Raw genomic sequence first — 21,668 nt, 5'->3', positions numbered from 1 at the left:
CTTCAGGGACGACTCCTCGCCTGAGGTACTCCACGAGTGGCGTCATCCATGAGGAGGCGGAATTTTGTCAACCACCCGTACGTCGCTTCTCGAGACGTAGGGCCGAGTTAGTACTTCTATTGGGACGTTGCCTTCTCCCTCTTCGTCTATCCCGGACGCAAGGCGCGCCAGGTTGTCGGCCTCAATGTTCGCCTCTCGGGGAACCTGGACTATCTCGAACCACGACATGGCCTCCAGATTTTTCTTGGTCTTCGAAAGATACGCGACCATGTTCGGCTCTTTCGAGATTACACATCTTTATTTTTCGGCTTGTCTACAAGGAGACCTCTCATTCAAATTTTTAAGAGCATATAGATTGAACATATGTTCTATAGATATAGTTTTGAAAACATTTTGAAAACTTATTTGATTTGGATGACAAAATATTTTCAAGTTTGAAAATGAAAACGGTTTTTCAAAATTCAAACTAGTTTTGTAAAAATTCAATTTCAATTAAACTTTCAAAAATCAAAACATTTTAATCTTTCACATTATGTTTTATAATCTTATAAAAAACAATTTTGCTCAAGAAAATTTTCTCATTAGAGTTCTATAACTCATGGTAGTGGGGCTGAAAATCCGGAATTTTAAAAACTGGAATTTCGGAACAGCCACGCACCTTGGAGTAAAATCGTCATAACTGGCGTCTCCGATATTCTTTTGACCTAAAACAAATTGCATTGGAAAGAGGACAAACAGAACTTTAATTTGATTCAAGAATCATTAAATTTAGAATTCTGAGCTGAGAGTTATGCCACTTTTACTGCAGATTTTCTCGTGCTCGAAGAAAACTGGAAATAATTAAAGTTCGGACTTTGAGTGCGTAAAAAGAATCGAGTGTAACAGAACGTTTTAGGAAGTTGTTAAAGCTTTTATTTGTGTTTTATTAACATGATAATAACATGGTATAAGAGAAATAACAACAAGCATAAAACGAATCAAGTAAATAAAAGAAACTAGTAAGACAAGATAACTAGTCACAATATTTACTCGAAAATTTCTCAAACTTTAAAAACACGTTTTTCATTATAAAATATTAAAAACTTTTAGAACTGATTCTAATGTGTTTAAATAACATCCCAAACTCATAGAAAATCAACATGATTTTTAATTTAAAGGCATGAGCAATAAATTAAAAAAAAAAACTAAGAAAATAATTCTAACTTGTCACAAAATTAGTAAACTTTCGAAAACGGATTTCAAGCTCATAATTTTAATTACATGTACATGCATATCTTTAATCATAGCTCTGATACCATTTGTTGGAATTGATCTAGGGTTAAGAAAAATTTTAACGCTTCGAGCAAGCGGCATAATTTAAAATTTTTCTTTAAAACCAGTAAAACGATTTTACTAACATAGAGAAAGAGCAAGTACATATAATTTAAAACATTAATGAGCATTATAAATTTACTAACCTTTGAGAAGCTTGAACGTTGAGAAGCCTTCGGAAGGTTGAAACATTCGTCTCCCCTTGCAGCACGTTTCTCTTCTTTCCTCGGGAACTCGAGCAACCACGAAAGTTTCTATCACTAAAATCACTCGAGAAATAAAGGAATTAGTGTGTAGGCACTTTTAAACACGACGACTCGAGAACAAGTCGCAAAGTCGAAGAGCTAAAATTACTAGGTCAAATGAGGAAACATCATGATTCCACAACAGGACAGTTGTCCCGTTGTGGAATTTCTGTTGTGAAATCTAACATTTATAGTAGTGAAAGTGGCCTCTGTTGTGAAGAATTGATTTAATTAAAAAGTATACATATGTATTTGTGTGCGAAATTATTCATGCGAATTATGCTCGGCCCAAAGGAAGATATATTTTGGCCGAATGAGAATGTGCTTGCAATAATAAATGCGTGATAATTATAAAGTGTCATTCACGTGAACTATGATTAGTCCAAAGACATTTTATAGTTTGATAGAACTTATTATCATTATTTTATCAATGCATTGACTGTACCAATTACAATTAATTTCTCTGTCCAAAGTCTAGGAATTAATGTTGTGCTAGATAGCTTGAGATGGTCAATTGATTTAATTAAGTACTAAAGTCATCAAATATTTTATTTTGTGCATTGATCTAGTTTTATCTATCGCTGCCACAAACATCTCTACTCAAATCAACGACGTCTAAATTCTAAGTAGGACAAAGCACAAGATCACCCTCGACGAATATGGACGTCGCCATCAGTGACAAAAATTCCACCGCCAATCTAGAAAATTCTCACAAGTCTCTAGCTTTAGTTTGTTATGAAATTAATTTGGCTTTCGTACCTAAGGATATTGGTTGGTAGATTCTGGTGATACTACTCATGTAAGCGTATCCATGCAGGTTGCCTGTGGAGCCGACCGCCAAGTGATGATGAAAGATTCATTTTTGTGGGTGATGGCAATAAAGTTTCCGTGGAGGCTATTGGAACATCTAGATTGCTTTTAAAGGCTGATTTTAATTTGGATTTATTTGAGACTTTTATTGTACCGTCTCTTAGATAGAGTTTAGTTTCTATTTCTATGTTGGACAAAGCTGGTTTTTCTTGTTCATTTGGAAATAATAAATTTAGTCCTCATCAAAATTAAGATTTTGTAGGTTCCGATTCTTTAATTGATAATTTATACATGTTGATATCATTGTTCTAACAACGAAATATTAAATACAAGCTCGCAGGGTACAAAATAAAAATTAAATGAAAATTCTGCCACTTTATGGCACAAGCGTTTATGTCATATCTCTAAACAGAGAATTCAAAGGCTTGTGTGGGATGGAATTTCTGAAACCCTAGATTTGACCGACTTTCAAGTCTGTATTGAGTGCATCAAGGGGAAACAAACTAATTCTACAAAATTGGGTGCCAATAGAGCTACATATATTCTTGAACTACTACATACCGATATATGTGGTTGGTTCCCTACAATTGCTTGGAATGGACAACAGTATTTTATTGCATTCATAGACAATTATTCTCGTTATGGTTACCTATATTTAATACATGAAAAGTCACATTCATTAGATGTTTTCAAGTCTTACAAGGCTGAAGGCGAACTTCAACTTGGAAAGAAAATTACGGTTATTAAATCCGACCATGGTGGTGAATACTATGGCAGGTATGACGGATCTGGAGAACAACGTCCAGGACCATTCACCCTTTTCCTCGATGAATGTGGAATTGTTCCGCAATACACAATTCCAAGGAAACTTAGCATGAATGGTATTGCCGAACGATGAACCAAACTCTTTAGGATATGGTAAGGAGTATGATTAGTCATTATTCCTTATTAGAGACTCTCTGAGGAGAAGTGTTGAATACAGCGGTTTATATCTTGAATCATGTACCAAGTAAAGCCATTACAAAAACCCATTATGAGCTTTGAACTAACAAAAGACCAATCATTGTTGGACTCATGAATGGTGTTGGACTCATGACCCCTTATAGACCACATGAAGCAAAGTTGGACTCAAGAACGGTTAAATGTTATTTTATGGGTTATGCCGAACGTTCATATTGTTTCAAGTTTTAAAATCCCACATCTAGATCCTTTTTCAAAACGGGAAACACCAGATTCCTTGAGGATATTGAGTTTTGGGGAGAAGAAAATACTAGGAGTGTTGTCTTTGATGAAGAATCTTCAACTATCGGTATTCAAGATATTATACCTCTTACCGTTCAAGATATAGTTGAAGATATCATTCCTAACGATGTCCCTAACCAGGACAACATTGAGATTCTTCCCCAAGACCCGCCCATAGAACAAACTCAACAACATCAAGAAGTGTCATTAAGGAGATCCACTAGAGAGAGAAGAAGTGCGATTTCTGATGATTATATCTTTTTTCTCCACAAACATGAGGATGTCATTGGTCTGGCAGAAGATGATCCAATCAACTTCCATCAAGCCATGCGTTCTTCTTAATCTCAACAGTGGATCGATGCCATGAAATGTGAGATGAAATTACTGGAAGACAATGAAGTTTTGGATCTTATTGACTTACCTGAAGGTTCAAAGCCAATTCGTTGTAAATGGATATTTAAAACTGAGTTATATCCAAAGACTAATGTTGGAAGGTATAAGGCTCGTCTAGTCGCCAAAAGGCTTTACTCAAAAGGAAGACATAGACTATAAAGAGACTTTCTCTCCAGTTTCATCAAAAGACTATTTTATGACTATTATGGTACTAATAACTCATTTTGATTTAGAGTTACATCAGATGGATGTAAAGACTGCGTTTCTCAATGGAGACGTTAAAGAGAGAATTTATATGACTCATCTAGAAAACTTTGTGTCAAGGGTCAATCCAGACCGGCAATTATGTGGCTGGTTCGAATTTTGAGGGTGAGCATATTTCCAGGCTGGGAATTGTTGGCCACTCGGATTTGGGCAGGCGCGAACAAATCTGGGCTGGTAGAGGCTTGGCCGGCCCAAATTTTGGCAAAGAGGAGTGAATCCAGGTCGACAAAAGCCTAGGTATTGGGAAGAGGGGAGTGAATCATGGCCGGCATAAACTTGGCCCACCTAGATTTGGTAAAATAGGTGCTTGATCGGGCCAACAAGGACTCGACTGGCCCGAATTGTGCCCAAAGCGAAGTTGTCGGGTCGGCAATCGCCTTTAGAGCGTGGTCAGGGCGTGTGAACACTCGAAGATGCGTGTCAAGGCCTGGGGAAGACACATCTTGGGAATGCATGTCGAGGCTTGAAGAGGAGTTTCAAAGTAATTTGGAGCAAGGTCAAGGTGGGCAAGGCGATCCAAAACGAGTGTAAGGCTTGGCAGGCCTTGACATGGCGTGTCAAGACTTAGCTTGACAAGGCGTATCAAGGTTCAGCATGACAAGTCGGAGTGAGGTTAAAGCATGTCGAGGATTGACAAGGTGTGTCAAGTTGATTCTGATAGCCGGGACCCATGGGTCAAATCCCAGCCGTAGTCATTGTTTTCGGTCGTTCTAAAAAAATTCGAAAATTTTGCGTGACTTGTGTCTAATTCCAAACATTAAGGCCCAACAGGTCGGTCGACAAAAAATTCCATCAAGGCACATGAAAGCTAAGACTCATGCAAAACGGGTCAAAAGCCCAAGCTCATGCACGAATCGGAGCTTACTCGCGGACCACGCGACGAACACATGGCACATGAGGAACCCGACGCACCGCGCCTACTCCTTCGCACGTTGCACCGCTTGTGAAATTAACTAACGTTGTTAAGATGGTTGTTTAAGTTTTAGGTTAAGCAACTTATAGAACAACTGATTGTTTTGAACAGATTAGATGCAATCCTATAGAGACAAAACAATCAAACAGAAAGCAATAAAGGACACAGAGAAATTGGTAACCATGTTCAGTATAACAACCTACTCAGGGGGATTGTGACGTCAGGAAAAAAGTAATCCACTATCTCAATCAACCACGAATATAGGAATATTAAGTTAGAAAACTCCTCTTTGCTAACACCTCTCTTCAATGGTTATCTCTAGTGGGTATGGATTCAAGCTCACCTTGAACCAGTGATTCCTTTCCCTATTTTACCCCTATCTTGCACCAAAGATCAATAGCACATCTATGTGACACACGACCTCAAGCTTAGTATGACGATACAACAGCTCCGAGTTAATCAATGCATGTTATCGATGAAGTTCTCTGGAATGAGATGACATGAGAAGAAAATATGGCTTCGTGAATAGCCAAATAGTGGAAGAACCTCGTTGGACAAAGATACAAACCCTAAGTGTATTTATATATGGTTAGGTTCTGAAATCCTATGCGGAAACAATATAAACAAATCCCTGAAGATACGAAATTACATCTCAAAGTAAATCGGGTAAGTAACTATCGTGGTAGTTACATGATTTCCGTGTAAGGAAAAAAATGCAAATGCCCTGACTGCATGTTGCATAAGTTTCTTGAACAACTTGTAGACGCGCCGGCTTGAACAACTCTATTACAATTTATTTTTCTAAATAAACTATGTCATATTAAAATAACAACAGCCTGCTCCTCAAAGGAGCACCATTCGTGCCTCAAAAAATCAGGTGCACAAGGGACATAGCACACCGCGCCAGGACCGTCGCGCGCCCAAAATTCACGCCGCGCTCCATGATGTGCGTCCAGATGCCCTTCTAGGTCTCCACATCCCCTATAAATACCCCTCTTAAGGGATAGATATCATTTGAATAAATAATCACGAACGAAACTAATTAAAAAACATGTGTAGACATGAAAATAAATTATTAAAGTAAATATAAAAAAGCTATCTTGGTGACAATCATGCGACGCGTCCCTAGTCTCGTGCACCGCCTGTGTGTGCTTTATCAAGGCGCATCGCGCTCTGAGGCATGCGTGACGCGTGGGCTCTATTGACTTTTCTTCCATCTTTGACTCTGACTTCCGAGGGCCGTTTCTTGAGCATTTAAGCTCTGATTTCGCTCATTTTTGCGCGTCTTACTCTCTTGCACATGAAAAAACTCAAAACTGCAAAATACCATCAAAGAACAATCGTTGATTCATAGTGATAGGTGTGAATGAATCACGCTTATTATAGATTATGAGTTTGCATGTCACAGGCTAAACATAGATCCCAAAGAGAGACTTATTAGGAAAAAACGTAGATCCTTAAATAGTGAAAGATACGAGTCATAAAAGAAGAGGTAGATTAATTAGTCTCAAATATATCAATCCGAGAAACCAAATATTTGACCTGGGTAGAAAATCTTGTTTTTGTTATAAAAAAAACAAAACAAATCGAATAGCATGTCTAAAGGACAGCTTCCCTTTGCCGAGGATTGACCAACTAGTCTACAGTATGTTATGGCATGAGCTACTAAGCTACATAGATGCTTACTCAAGATATAATCAGATCCCTATGTATGGCCCAACTAGGATCAAATAGCTCTCATAACAGACCGATGACTTTATTGCTATATAGAGATGCCCTTTGGTCTAAAAAATACTAGAGCAACGTATCAAAGATTGATAACAGAATGTTTGTAGAGTTGCTTAGAGTCACAATGGAAGCATACGTTGATGATTTATTAGCGAAAAAGCCATAAAACCAGTTAACATACCGAAGATGTGAAAATGCTTTCAAAATTTTATGTTGAAACCGAATGAAACTTAACCCATTAAATTGTACTTTTGGTGTATCTGCGGGGAAATTTTTGGTGTTAATCATTCATGAAAGAGGTATCGAAGTCAACCTCGACAAGATTACATCTCTAATCAGCTTGAACCCACCTGGGAACATAAAAAAAAGTACAAAACCTTATCGGTTGCATAGCTGCCCTCAGCCGATTCATCTCCAGTTTCACATATGGAGCGTCCGATTCTTCGACGTGCTAAGAGGGTCGAAAGAATTCAAATGGACCAAGCAATGCAATAGGTATTTGAAAGCTTTGAAGGAACATCTCATCTGAACCACTAGAGATCTACTTAGCCATCTTAGAGCATGCAATGCGCTTGGCAGTAATAAAGAATAAAGGAAAACACCATCTCCCGGTGTATTACACATGAAGGCATCTGAATGATTCCGAACAATGCTATCCCAAGCTGGATCCCCTTCACGCTGGTCACTACAGCTCGGAAGCTTAAGCGTTAACGGTCTTCACCAACTTCCCACCCAAGCAAGTACTCTAAAAACCATATGCCTCAGAAAGAATCATGAAATGGTCTATCGAACTGACAGAATACGACATTCAGTTTAAGCCTCGACAAACAATCAAAGGGCAAACAACTATTGATTTCATAAAAGAGTTCACATACTGACATGTTGAGTATCCGACCTGGGAGTTACATGAGTCAGGATTGCCTTCTCGGGACCTAATGGTAATAAAGTAAATTTAGCTTTCTAATTTAATTGTTAGACTTCAAATAATGAGGCCGAGTATAAAGCTAGAATACATTGTATAGAAATCGCAAAGGATTTAGAAAAAAAAATGACTATAAGTACATCCAGAGTCAGAACTCATTGTCAGCCAAATGAAAAACGATTTATGGGATAAAAGCGAAAAGATGTTGCTCTATTCCGCGAAAGCTCAAAGCCTCACTGGTGATTTCAAGTCATGCAAAATCACTAAAATCGCGAGGAGCAAGAATGAAGAAGCTGACGCACTAGCCAAACTTTCAACTCAAGGGTCAGCCTTAAGAGTTGTTCAGGTGAGTAACAAGAAAGCTTACCCAGTCAAAGAATTCGGTTAAAAAGGCAACGAAAACAAAGAAGTCTTCGAAAACACGACCAAGAAGTCGAAACGGCTAAAATGGTGGGCTAAAAATACATTAGAAGAAAAGTGATTTAAAAATGAAAGGAAAAGCTATATATATAGTTCAAACCATCGGCTAAGATTAAGCCTACTCAAGTAGTTTCATCATCTGACAACAGAGGCAAAACATTGCGTTGATTAAAAAAAACTCTCAAAACGACGCCATAACCAATAGCTCAGTCTCTAGGTTGAGCAAAAAACAAAAAACCTCACATCATACGGAGAAAAGAAATTGGTAAAAGTGCATACATATAGTTAAACCAAAAATTATATCAGGGAGTTCCTTACCATTTGTACTAAATACTAAGAAACTAGAAGGCTACTGTTAGTTATTTAATTTGCATAGTTCGAGCAAAGTGCTCGGATGCACCGGGAATTGCATGAATCCAACAATGAGCTCGAGTAAACTAGACTCTAGGGACAAATGAAATCAAGAACCACTCGTTCATAAAGTAAGAAGGAATCTTACCGAGTAAAACTTCGAAGAGAAGATAAGCTATTAGGTCAAAGACTAATCAAGTAATAAACCACATGGGTATATATAATATTTAAGCAAAACGCACACCTCGACGGTTATTTCAAGTACACGAGAAAATAACCACCCACTACACACATTGGGAGACGTTTATGCAAGAAACTGACAAAAAGTGGGTCTGATAAACCCATGCACTCGGCTCCAAGCTCTATAAATACACGACGAAGCAACTGGAAAATAGACATTCACAATTTCACACTAAAACCCGACCAAAAAGCTCCATTTATCATTCAACATCCTTACTTACATTCTCAGTGTTATTAGATTCATCTATATTTAGAGATAATCTTGTTTAGAATCTCTAAGTGCTTGAGAGTTAACTGCTCGGTAACTATTGTTCTTCGCAATACAATAGTGGTTACATTTTTCTTTTAGTGACAGTTGATGTTACAATAACTTTTCTGCCTTAATTGTTGAGTCTTTTTTTGGTAGCAGTGATAATTGTTGTTACTTTTTTTGTCTGTCAACACATGTACAACAAAGCTTATTTATGGCCGGTAAGCAAATGCTTATGCCAAGTGAAGAGTGCGTATTTTACGTACGAATCTGCTCTCGTTTGACTTGGGTTTAGCGCGTTCTCAAGTGTTTTTGATGGTTTTAGTGTGGTTATAGTGAATTTCAGGTCAACATAGATGAAAAGTAGCTGTCGGGTCACATATCGATGGAACGGAAGTAAAAGCGATGAATTTGGAGTCAAAATGAAGAAAATGAAGATTTGGAGGCTGGTGCGCAAGACCTCGCGCCGCGACCAGAAGACCTCGCGCCGCGACCCCTGCATTTTCACGAACGCAAAAAGTTCCAGGAGCTTCTCGCGGTGCGCCTCGCGGTGATCTCGCGTCGCGACGATGCGAAGAAAGGAGCCTCGCGCCGCGAGGATGGATGGCGCGCCGCGAGACGACGAATCCTGACGAAAATAAAGTCGAATTTTGACTTAATCTCAGCCGTTGGATCGTTTTTTAAGGCCCAGATCAGTCCAAAATTGTACTTCGACCTAAACCACTATAAAACATAACTCAACCTCTATTTTTAGGTTACGCTTTATTTTATTATTGTTTTGGAGAGCTTTTGCAACGGAGAGAAAGCTTATCAACGGAATTGACTAAATCCGATCAGCCGGAACTCCATTAATAGTTTTTCTTCTTCCTTCTATTTATTTTATGCTCTTAATTTACTATTGTGTTCTTGAATTCCTTTTTCGTTATAATCATGAGCTCTCTTCGTCATTCTATGCTAGTTTTATTGCTTTTAATCACTCTCCTTGTGTTGATCATGGTCATGAACACCGTTAGAGGCTAAGTCTTTAGCGGGGTTACGATGTAGTCGGGGTTAGATATAGCTTAGGGGTTTCGTTAGGGTTTGATTAGTTATTAACTGTTTCATGAATATGTTTGCTTGTGTGGAAGTGTTCTTAATGCATTCTTTAGCTTGATCACCTTTAGAATTGTTTAATTAGAGTTTTTAGCTGCTCGAGAGAGAGTAAAAATTTGTGCCCTTTTTCACTCATCACATTGTTTTTGGTTGCTTGACGGCTTAGACGAGTGTGTAATCGTTAGAATTCTCGCGTTTAGTGCATGTGGTTGTTTTAATAGGATTAGTGGCCGAGAGGATAAGTAATCCGACAATTGCATAGGTTCGCTAGATCACTCGAGAGAGGCTAGGGAATATTAATGAGAGAATGAGATTAGCTTACATAGGAATAGTGGTAATTGTTCGTTCCCGAAACCCCGATGCTGTGTTACCTGGTGAAATCGCAACCCCGTAGTTTTCTTATCTCGTGTTTGTTTCTCTTTTATTTTTATGTTAATTCATTTGCTAGTTTTATAACCACATCCATCAACAAATCTGTGAAATCAATTTGCTTTAGGTTGTTTAACGTCGCTATAGTAACTAGTCTCTGTGGGATCGATATCCGTTACTTACGTAACACTATTACTTGTTCGATACGTCCACTTGCGTGCTAGTTATAAAAATATCGCAACACCAAGACAAAAAGAAAAAAAAATGCTAAGCACATAGCTGTAAGTTAAACAAACGAAGATACAATTAACAAACGGTAACTTATCAACGACACCATATCCTATAAGTGTTAAGCTAAAACAGACTTCTTCTCAAAAATAAATTGGCATATTAAATTGCGGGTACGTTGTAGATTATTGCCCCGTTATAAAATGTATATTCTATCAAACAAATAATTATATTTCTGTTATCTGAAATATATTTGTAACATAAGAAACGTACGATAAGGGGCAGATGAAGATGTCATGGGAAATCAACAAGATACTGCGAAATATACTAATATTTTAGATGGATGAGTTTTTCAGTTACGTGAGACAATAACTAACACATTCTAATTTTAAAAATATACTAACAGAATATTAATACGGAACTATGAATATGTATTAGGTTAAATTATGGCAACTTACAAAAAAAACATAATACGTAACGGAACTAAGAATATGTATTAGCTCAGATTATCACAAATTTTTAAAATAATAGCCTCTTTCTCTTTCAAACAAAAAAAAAATATTATCAAATTTTAAAATTTTTAATGCCGTCGTTTCTTTTGGAGCTTGAGACTTTAATAATAAATTATCAGCGGGCTCTCATCATATGGAGTTTCTTGGCTTTTCGCAGTTGTCGTCCAGAACTAAGAGTTGTTGTCGTTCTCGCCAGCACGAGAGCCGGTCTATCATGCGCACTAACATCGATCGAGCGTCGGAAAAATAGATGTTTTTTTCACTAGTTTTTATGTTTCAATAGTACATGAATCTGATTTTTTATGATTTTAAATTCTAATATTTAGATCCTAACCCTATATTTGAACTTTAGATCTCAATCAAACAAGTTTCCGTATAATGCATTAATTGAAAATATATGATAGTTCGTGTGTTACCATAACAAAAATAACACTGGTAGCTCATTATTTTTGTTGTATTATTATGATTGCGTTTGTGTTCATTTTTTCAACTTCCCTTTTTTTTTTTTTAGATGTTCTTAATATTCCGTGGAGATTAATTTTTGTAATATGTTGTGAGGAGCCCGTTTCTCAACTTATTTTAGCTATTGAAGTTTTATGACGTGTTATGATTTTGTTTCGTAGTTTATTATATTTTTGTATGGTGTCGATCGGGTCCCTTAAAATTATTACGCAGGAGAACTATAAGTCTTTAGGCCGTAATGCACGTCATTGATTTTCAACTTATTTTGCTAAAATAATATATAATATTGCTTGATAAATAATAGAGTATATAAAATGCCTAAACTGATCCTTTGTTCTGTTTCATGTATGTCAATGGTCAAATAATGTGAGTTTACGTGCTAGCAAAAGAAAAATAACAAATTAAATAAGGAAAAATGGTATGAACTAGCCAATCCCAAACTATTGTTTTTGCAAAATAGTCATAGTTTCATTTGTTTGGTAAAATAGTCATCTCTCAAAAACTTTAATCCAGGATTGAATCAGACTTAGGGTACCCGCGCTTCCACGCCCGCCCCGTGCGGCTTTAGAACTCCTCCGCCCCGCCGAACGCCTCGAGGTCCTCCACGATCTCGCGCTTCGTCGCCGGGTCCATCGCCAGCGTGTCGAAGCTCGCCGGGTGCTGGAACGCCACGTGGCTCCAGTAGGCCCCGCCCCCGCCGTTGGTGTAGAGCCGCCGCTGCCGGTTGCGCGCCCTGAAGGCGATCCGATTCCACCGCCGCCGTCGGAGCGATCGGGAACATCGCGAGCATCGAGGACGCAAGAATCGCGTCGCCGAAGAAGGAGATGTTTCGGTTCTGCTTCAGATCCTCGTTTCGGTTCTGCTTCAGATCTGTTGGAGTTCCAGATTGTCATTAAATTTAATCCTGCCTCGATTAATTTTAATTCAACCATCATAAACCTTACATTATGTCTTTATAGTTCGTTGGGATTAAATTTAATCCAACCTAGATTAATTTGGCTAGTTTGCTTATAGTTGACAAACTATGATTATTTTGCAAAAACTTAAGTTCTATTAGGTTATATAGCCGCTTCACCCGTTAAATAATAATACCTATCCTCTGACGTGGACATCCCGTGTCAACAATTTGAATTATTGAAAAATTTGAATTTTTTTTTTTTTTTTTTTTTTACTATCTGACATGGTATCAAAGTAAACAGTACGTAATAATATATACTCTGACGTGGACGTCCTGTGTCAACAATTTATTTATCATAGCGAGCAGAAAAATAAAGTACAAATTTAATATATAATACCACCTTACGTTCTCCGCTACACTTTGAATATTGAATGTCAAACTCCGGCGGAGACTTTTGAAATCTTCCGAGTTTTTGGGCTACCGAGATCTGGATTTCGATTATTTTAGTTTGAAATTTACACGACAGAGATGGGTATAAATAATCACGAAGAAACAGATCCAAAGCACAAAACACGCCGGAATATCATTGTAGTCTACATCCTCAAGATGTCTAATTATATGAAAACCAACTCAAAGCTCGTGAGCTTATTTTCATTCATCATAGTATTCGTTTCATGGCTGGTTTCTTCTTCTGAAGTCCCTCGTGATTTCATTCCCTGCCTCCTCGAAAACTCTCACCCTTCTCACCCCATTGCTCCAGCGATCTTCACACCAGAAAACTCCACATACCCGTCCGTTCTCCGAGCTTACATCCGAAATGCTCGGTTTAACACTTCAAAAACCCCAAAACCCTACCTCATCGTCACACCCCTCCACGTGTCACACATCCAAGCCTCGGTGGTGTGCGCAAAGAGGCACGGCCTCCTGATGAAGATCCGCAGCGGCGGGCACGACTACGAGGGCGTGTCGTACGTTTCCAACGTCCCGTTCTTCATCCTCGACATGTTCAACCTCCGCTCTGTCCATGTCGACATCGGGAGCGAGACCGCGTGGGTCCAGACCGGCGCGTTCCTCGGCGAGGTCTTCTACAAGATCGCCGAGAAGAGTGGGGTCCACGGCTACCCCGCCGGGGTTTGCCCTACGGTCGGAGTCGGAGGCCACGTCAGCGGCGCCGGCTATGGTAACATGATGAGGAAGTACGGCCTCACAACGGACAACATCGAAGACGCCGAGATCGTTGACGTGAACGGCCGTCTCATGGACCGCAAAGCCATGGGTGAGGACTTGTTCTGGGCCATCAGCGGCGGTGGAGGCTCGAGCTTTGGCGTGGTCTTGTCGTACAAGATCAAGCTGGTCCGAGTCCCCGAGCGAGTCTCGGTCTTCAGCGTGAGCCTAACCCGGGACCAGAATGCAGCTTACGTCGGGGCTAGGTGGCAACAAGTCGCGGATAAGCTCGACGATGACTTGTTCATAAGGTTCGTAATGCACGTTGCGAACGGGACGGCAAGATCGACTTTCAACGGGCTCTTCCTCGGAGACGCCGAGAGGCTTCTCTCCGTGATGGGCCAAACCTTCCCAGAGCTCGGGCTTCAGCGGTCCGATGTGACCGAGACGAGCTGGATCCGGTCCGTGTTCTTCTGGACGAACATCGCAACCGAGGCGCCACTCGAGACCCTCCTCGCTCGGAACCCGGGCGCGTCGAGCCTGAAGCGGAAATCGGACTACGTTAAGCACCCAATCTCTGAAGAAGGTTTGAACCGGATTTTCGACCGTATGATCGAGCTCGGCGTGCCGATGAACCTGACCTTCAATCCTTACGGAGGCGAGATGGCTCGGATCGCCTCGACCGCATCGCCGTTTCCGCACCGGGCCGGGAACTTGGCGAAGATCCAGTACGCTGTGAACTGGAATGTGCCAGGGATCGAAACCGAGAAACGCTTCATCGGCGCAATCAGAAAGCTGTACGACTTCATGACTCCGTTCGTGTCAAAGAACCCCAGACAGGCTTTCTACAATTACAAGGATCTTGACTTAGGAATCAACCGAAACGGAAGGGGTAGCTACGACGAAGGCAGGGTTTATGGGATCAAATACTTTTTGAATAATTTCAACAGATTGGTGGACATCAAGACTGCGGTTGATCCTTCCAACTTCTTCAGGAACGAGCAGAGCATCCCCGTTCGTCCACGTCACTAATCACTTGGACAAATTTCTTTTGTGTTAATTAATTACGTCTGTTAAAATACGTTCTTTAGTTGACAATCATGCAACTTATAAAAGTATGTGATATGTACGTTGGGTTATTCTGAGGGCCCTTTTGGACTGTTTACAATTATATGTTTAGCACATTATTATATACATTTGTTGCGTTCTAGTCGACTGAAGTGGTAAATTAAACATCGTTATCGATTTATTTTTCTTTCCAATCAATCATCAGAGCTAAAGTATGATTCTCATAAGTTGCAGCGACGACTAATTGAATTTTAATAATTTTATAGAAAAAAAAACGTGTAGTAAAAATGAAGACCAGAATTCGTATGTATATTTTTTTAGCTAATGGACACGAGAATTCCAACAAATTATGTACTGATCGTGTGGCGTAGGTGACAGTGGTAGTGGTCCTCACTTTTGTTTGTTTCTTTCGCTTTAATTAAATCATTGAAGCACAATACTGTTTAAATTATTAGCCAGCATTTAAAGTCTGATTCTTTTCAAGTCAGAACAGTTTCTCGTTGAAAATCTTATAATATACGCCACGATGAAATATTCATATACTAGTAGATGTTATTTTCTACATTTTCTATTAATTATATCATGCCATTATAAATGCAATGCACATTGCATTATTTCTTTGTAAATTATAATGAGTAAATTTATAATTTATCAGATGAAATAATGGAGTGATCTAAATGGATGGGCCGGACGGCGAAGAGTTGTGACGACAGCGAAACACTCATAAGGTCCCATTCTGGGGTGACGTGAAAACTGTCGTACTGTAAAACGTAATGAATTTTGGCCTCATTTTACTCTGAATAGACGTGTCTACATCTTTGCTAAAAAATTGAGTTGGACCAAGAACTACAAGGAGTCTGTTGTGGATCTGTGTGGCGTCAGTCTTACTGAGCCCCACTTTTGTTTCTTGCGAATTAAACAATGGCGGAAAAAGAAACAAGAAAGCAAAAGAAAAGAGAGGAGAAAAATCAAGAAAAGAAAAATAAAGAGAATTAGTGAAGTTATTATACGAATATGATGTTTAATATTTGTGAAAAAAATTTATTTGTTCCATTAATTATATTCACAACAAATATCTATTATGACTGTAACGAAGTCACCGACAAGGCCTATCATTTTGTTGGTATACTACTGGGGATTCCGAAGGTATATCCCCTCGTACATAAGCTTTTTTTTTTTTTTTTAAGAACTTTGAACGGCTTTTATAATTTAGTGGTTTGGGTTCTACTTTTATGCGCTTGGATAGAGTCGTGGCGAATCCTGCCTGGGTCAGCTTCTTTCCCCACTTCGAGGCTGTGCATGGTGATTTTTAAGGTTCGGATCACCAAGTCATTCAGGTGCTTCTCGATCCAAAGAAAATCTGCCGTGCTTATAGCTTGTTTGGGTAATATGGATCCACTACTACTACTACAAAAAAAAAAAAAAAAAAAACAAAACCTTTTGAAAGTCACTTCTAAAATCCAAAAAAATTGCTTCTAATTACATGCCTTTAAAAGCGACTTTAAAAGCGACAAATCAGTCGCTTCTAAAAATTATTGTAGGGATGGAGCTCAACCAAGCAGGGAGGCTCAGTCTCGGATCAGAATTCTTCGAGTTCGAGAACAGGATAGATCAGCCACCAATGCAGTGGCGGACCCACATTGTAGCCTCAAGAGGCCTGCACCCCACCCCCCGAGTCTGGATCCGCCACTGCACCAATGTGACTCGGATCAACAAAACTGAGGGACGTCTAACCAAGCTTCTTGCAAGAGTGGAATATTACTAGAAGAAGGCATGGTGTCAGCCATGGTTCATTGCTTCTTCTTTTGTCAATTTCTTTAGCAAGTTTTCGCGATTTCCATGTCAATTAGAAGAAGGCTTGAGTCATCTTCTTTTCGCATACACATTCAGACTAGCAAACTTGAACACAAAAATTATTGGTGAGTAAAAAGTAATAAAGATATTTAAATTGAAAAAAGTAGTTAATCAAATTGCAATTAAACACTTAGTCCCTGGAAACGGCGCCAAAAACTTATCGCGAATTTTTCGTACGCAAGTTCACATAGTCACAAAAGTAGTATAATCGTAAGAACGAGTCGATCCCGGATTAAGCTTAATTAATAACCAAATTAACTAGTGACGAATTGAACCTAAGAGTATGGTGATGATGATTATGACTAAATTAAACAAAATAAAACAAACAAAGCAAGAAAATATGGACTTTACGGTAATGAGAAAGAAATGGCAATGGTTTCACAAGTCTATCATATGGTCAGGATTCAAGGTGATAACACTCGATTTAAACACTCCTAAAATTTGCCAATCACGCTCACGTTAATCGTATCGCTAAATCCCTCTCAAACATCTAACAACCTAAGCCTATGCCATAATACTATCTCTCAATCTCGACTCCTGAAAATACGGCTAATATTAATCACAATAATGCACACACGACTTTGTAAAAGCCTAGATATCTCTAGTCATTAGGAATGTATCATGGTAAATTAATACAAGCGCACACTCAACTTAATTTTTCTCAAGCAGCGAGTCAATCCTAATATCATGAGCGAGGTAACTAAACACATTCAAGCATTATACACAGAGTTAATTTAAACAAAGCGAGATAGAGTGAACGAATACTTCATTTGCATAAACACGAATCCATAATCATATCCAAAACTTGCTACACCGTAGTCCATAATAGACTTAGTTCTTGGTGATGAGAGTAACAGATAAAAAATATGAAACACTAGAATTCATGAAAACCAAACTCAAAACAATATTCATAAGCCAAACGGGAGTTCCAAGGATTAGAGAAGAGAATTAAAACTGTGATCGATGATGGCGTGAAGATGATGCATTGGTTCTTCTCCGATATCTTCTTCACTCCCGAGCTTTTTCAAACAAAACAAGAAGTAAAATACCTAAAAGAGGCAAAGATGTGTTTTGTGAGACTCTAGGTCGTTACATAGGTTTCCAATTAATTTTCGGAGTAATCTTAGTCATTAAATCTTATCCGACGACTCGAAACAATTTAAAAAATCATTTATTAGAATTCCTAATCATCACTCCTCGTGGCGCGCACAACGTCCTGCGTGACGCAGACAAGAAAAGGCGCGATGTGCGGCTTCCTCGGGTCGAACTGCGCAGAATCTTTTGAAGCTAGGTGTGCCCTTTGTGCGGCACGCGAATGGGAGCGCGGGTGTCGCTTAGCTCCTTAATTTTGGTTCATCATGTACAAGTCTCCGTCTGGACTCATTTTGACTACCGGATGCGTCGTTTTGTCTGGAAATAACTTCAAATAGACTATTCTACACCTTACACCTCTTTGAACGTGTGAGTCATAGTAAACACATAATAGCCATCAGAAACACTAGAGAACTCACAATAATCCAAGTCCGAAACTAGTGATTATAAAGTATGAAACGCTTCTATAATACATTTTTCAATCTTTCAACCCATTTGATTTGGACCTTGAGCCCTTCCTCGAGGCAGTTGACTCTCGGTTCTGCGCTGCTCAACTAGTTGATATGGATGCCTCATTCACTTTGTCGGAGATCAAACGAGCCGTCTTTGATAAGGGCGATGATAAGTCAACGGGCCCTGATGGCTTTGACACCGCTTTTTTTCTTCAGAAAACTTGGAGTATTGTAGGCAACGAAGTGTCTAAGATATGCCTTTCCATTTTGAATGAAGGAGAATGTTGGAATCGATCTAGGGTTTGAGAAAATAATTAACGCTTCGGTAAGCGACGGAATTTTAAAAATTTTCTTTTACAAGTAAAACAGTTTTTACTAACCTAGACAAGTGCAAGTACATGTAATTTAAAACCAATATGAGCTAGAAGTTTACTAACCTTTCTTGAAGCTTGAACTTTGAAGAAGCTTGTGGAAAGTTTGCAACGCTCGTCTCCCCTCGCAACACGTCTCTCTTTCTTTCCTCGGCACCTCGAGCAACCACGAAAGTTTCTATCACTAAATCACTCGAAAAGAAGGAATCAGTGAGTGGGCACTTTTAAACACTACGACTTAAGAACGAGTCTCGAAGTCGCAGAGCTAAACACTAGGTCGAGTGAGGACCTAGGTGCCAAAGCAAGAAAAATCGAAAATAAACTAGAGAGAGAGAGAGAGAGGATTTTCGGCCAACAATGTCTAGAGAGAGATTCTCTCAATCTCTAACTTATGTTGAATGAATAAAATGAAGGGAATGAGGGTCCTATTTATAGGAGAGGGGTTGGCCTTGGAAAGAAGTAGTTTCCTCTTATTTTCCAAGCCTTTATGAGCAATCTTTTATTACCCATACCTATCAAAATAGGCGCCCATCTCATACAATCCACAAGGGATTAGTTGCCTCTTTTGTTTCCCTTCTTGGTTGCCTTGGCCGATTCTCCTTGTTTCCTCATAGAGGAAATTTGTTTCCTCTTTTTCTTTTGGCAAGTATCTTTATACATTTATGCACAAAATATTCTCTTTCTCTCGGGTCTTTTGGGCGCCCATCTCTCATCTAGAAGGAGCTTCTAGAAGCTTCTTCATTTGTTCATGACAACATGAGAAAAGCCCATTAAGAATTTTCAATAAAATTCTTATGAAATGAAATTAATCCACAAGGCCCAATAAACAAGTTATGGTCGAGTGACATTAAGTCATCAAATGTGTTGTCAATGGTGCCCACAAGAAGTTGTAATCTTTATTTTGAACATTTGATGTAATAAAGTCTCATGAAGACTCTTGCTTGTAATTGCCTATTCATTCATTAATAAAGTTGAAACGTTCATTCAATCTTCCTTGTCTGAAGCTTTATGATAAAACCATAGTCTTTTAGTCCATAAACAAACTAAACAACTTACGAAGAGACAAATGTAGATTTGCATGAACAAACTCTTCGTAGTTTGCTTAAAACGACATATTCGCAATCTTAGGGTCAAAGGACTATTGACCTCAGTATGATTGTTAGAAGAATCTATGATGTCTGGTTATGAGGCATTGAGAGTTGGGGACTCTATAGTTCTTCTAGGTATCTTCCGAAGGTACTGAATTGACCAGTGCACTTCTAGAGACAATATAAGAACAAACCATTTAACCTCTTATGTCTCGAAGTCACTATGTATGAATTGCGTCATGCTTACCTTAATCCTGAAATGAGACATGGCATTTCACACCTTAGTATTCTCATTTGAGAAAGTCAAAGTTCGGACTCACTATGTGATTCCGAACAAGGCCTATTGGTGAAGTACTAAGTTGTGAGTCTGTCATGAGTAACTTTGTGAAGTTCTCATAGATATGGAATTCGTGTACAAGATTGCTGAAATGCAATGTATGTCACCTCATGCTTTGTTCCTTGGAGTGTGAATAAATGAACTGGCCAGTGTCCAAATTGAGTCCTGACTCTTTTGGATGAAACAATGTGACTTGTTAGCTCCTCGTCAATACATTGTTTCTAACTTATTCACAAGCGACAAAGGAGTTGAGGAAATAACAGCTAGAAGGGTAAAATGGTAATTTAGTAAATCCCGACTAGCTGATGACATTCATGAAGGGTAAACATAGATAATATTCAGTGGATCCGCTCATTATAATTAGGTGAATTTTTGAGTAGAAAATAAATTCATTTGAACCGAGAGATTTTCAGTGTCAGCTCTTTAGTGGAGTCAGTTGGCATTAAGCTAAACTTGGAAAAGGTTTGTGAACTTTTGAGTCCAAGTGTTTAGCTCAAGCTTTGTTCATTTGGGTCCATGAGGTCACTGTCACGAATCACATCGATAGGAATAGTTAAACTGGAAGCTAAGTCAAAACAAGAACGAAAATAGTCAAAAGGGTATTTTTGTCTTTTGATACAAAGGATGAAATGAATGTCAATAAATTTTTTGACAAGTTCATTTGATGACTTAATATCACTCGGCCAAGACTTGATCATTGGGCCTTGTGAATTAATTTCATTTCATAAGAATTTTATTGAAAATTCTAAATGGGCTTTTTCTTATGTTGTCATGAACAAGTGAAGAAAATTCTAGAAGCCTTTTCTAGAAGCCATAGGCGCCCAACACTACCCAAAGAGAAAGGGAAATTATTTTGTGCATAAATGTATTTAGATACTTGCCAAAAGAAAAAGAGGAAACAAATTTGCATATTAGATGCACAAGGGAATCGGCCAAGAGAGTAATAGGCAAGCCAAGGAACAAAAAAAGAAACAAATCCTAGCCTTCTAGAAGGCTGCCTTGGGCGCCCAAAAGGAATGAGAAATAAGGGTTATTTTGCTCATGAATATGTGATATTCTATAGAAGAGGAAACTACCTTATTGAAGGTAAGACATCTCCTATAAATAGGAGCCTCATTCTTCTCATTTCATTCATTCAACATAAGTTAGAGGTTGAGAGACTCTCTCTCTAGACATTGTTGGCCGCCCCTCTTCTCTCTCTTTCTAGTTTCTATTTTCGATTTTTCTTGTCTTGGCACCTAGGTCCTCACTCGACCTAGTCTTTAGCTCTGCGACTTTGAGACTCGTTCTTAAGTCGTAGCGTTTAAAAGTGTCCACTCACTGATTCCTTCTTTTCGAGTGATTTAGTGATAGAAACTTTCGTGGTTGCTCGAGGTGCCGAGGAAAGGAAGAGAGACGTGCTGTGAGGGAAGACGAGCGTTGCAAACTTTCCACAAGCTTCTTCAAAGTTCAAGCTTCAAGAAAGGTTAGTAAACTTCTAGCTCATATTGGTTTTTTAATTACATGTACTTGCACTTGTCTAGGTTAGTAAAAACTGTTTTACTTGTAAAAGAAAATTTTTAAAATTCCGCCGCTTACCGAAGCGTTAATTA

General features: G+C 38.8%; 1 protein-coding gene across 1 annotated transcript; it reads left to right on the top strand.

Annotated features, from left to right (window-relative positions):
* Nucleotides 1-13,040: 13,040 nt before the first annotated feature.
* On the top strand, nt 13,041-15,076 carry LOC149384836 (berberine bridge enzyme-like 8). The gene has a single exon (XM_089626032.1). The coding sequence runs from the start codon at nt 13,179-13,181 to the stop codon at nt 14,844-14,846; it is 1,668 nt and encodes a 555-aa protein (XP_089482158.1). The 5' UTR covers nt 13,041-13,178; the 3' UTR covers nt 14,847-15,076.
* The last annotated feature ends 6,592 nt before the right edge of the window (nt 15,077-21,668 follow it).

Source organism: Urtica dioica, chromosome 9 (assembly GCF_054948205.1).
Source record: "Urtica dioica subsp. dioica isolate 48M chromosome 9, U.dioica_male_clone48M_v1_H2, whole genome shotgun sequence".
Lineage (NCBI taxonomy): Eukaryota > Viridiplantae > Streptophyta > Magnoliopsida > Rosales > Urticaceae > Urtica > Urtica dioica.
This window is presented reverse-complemented; position numbering and strand designations above follow the sequence as displayed.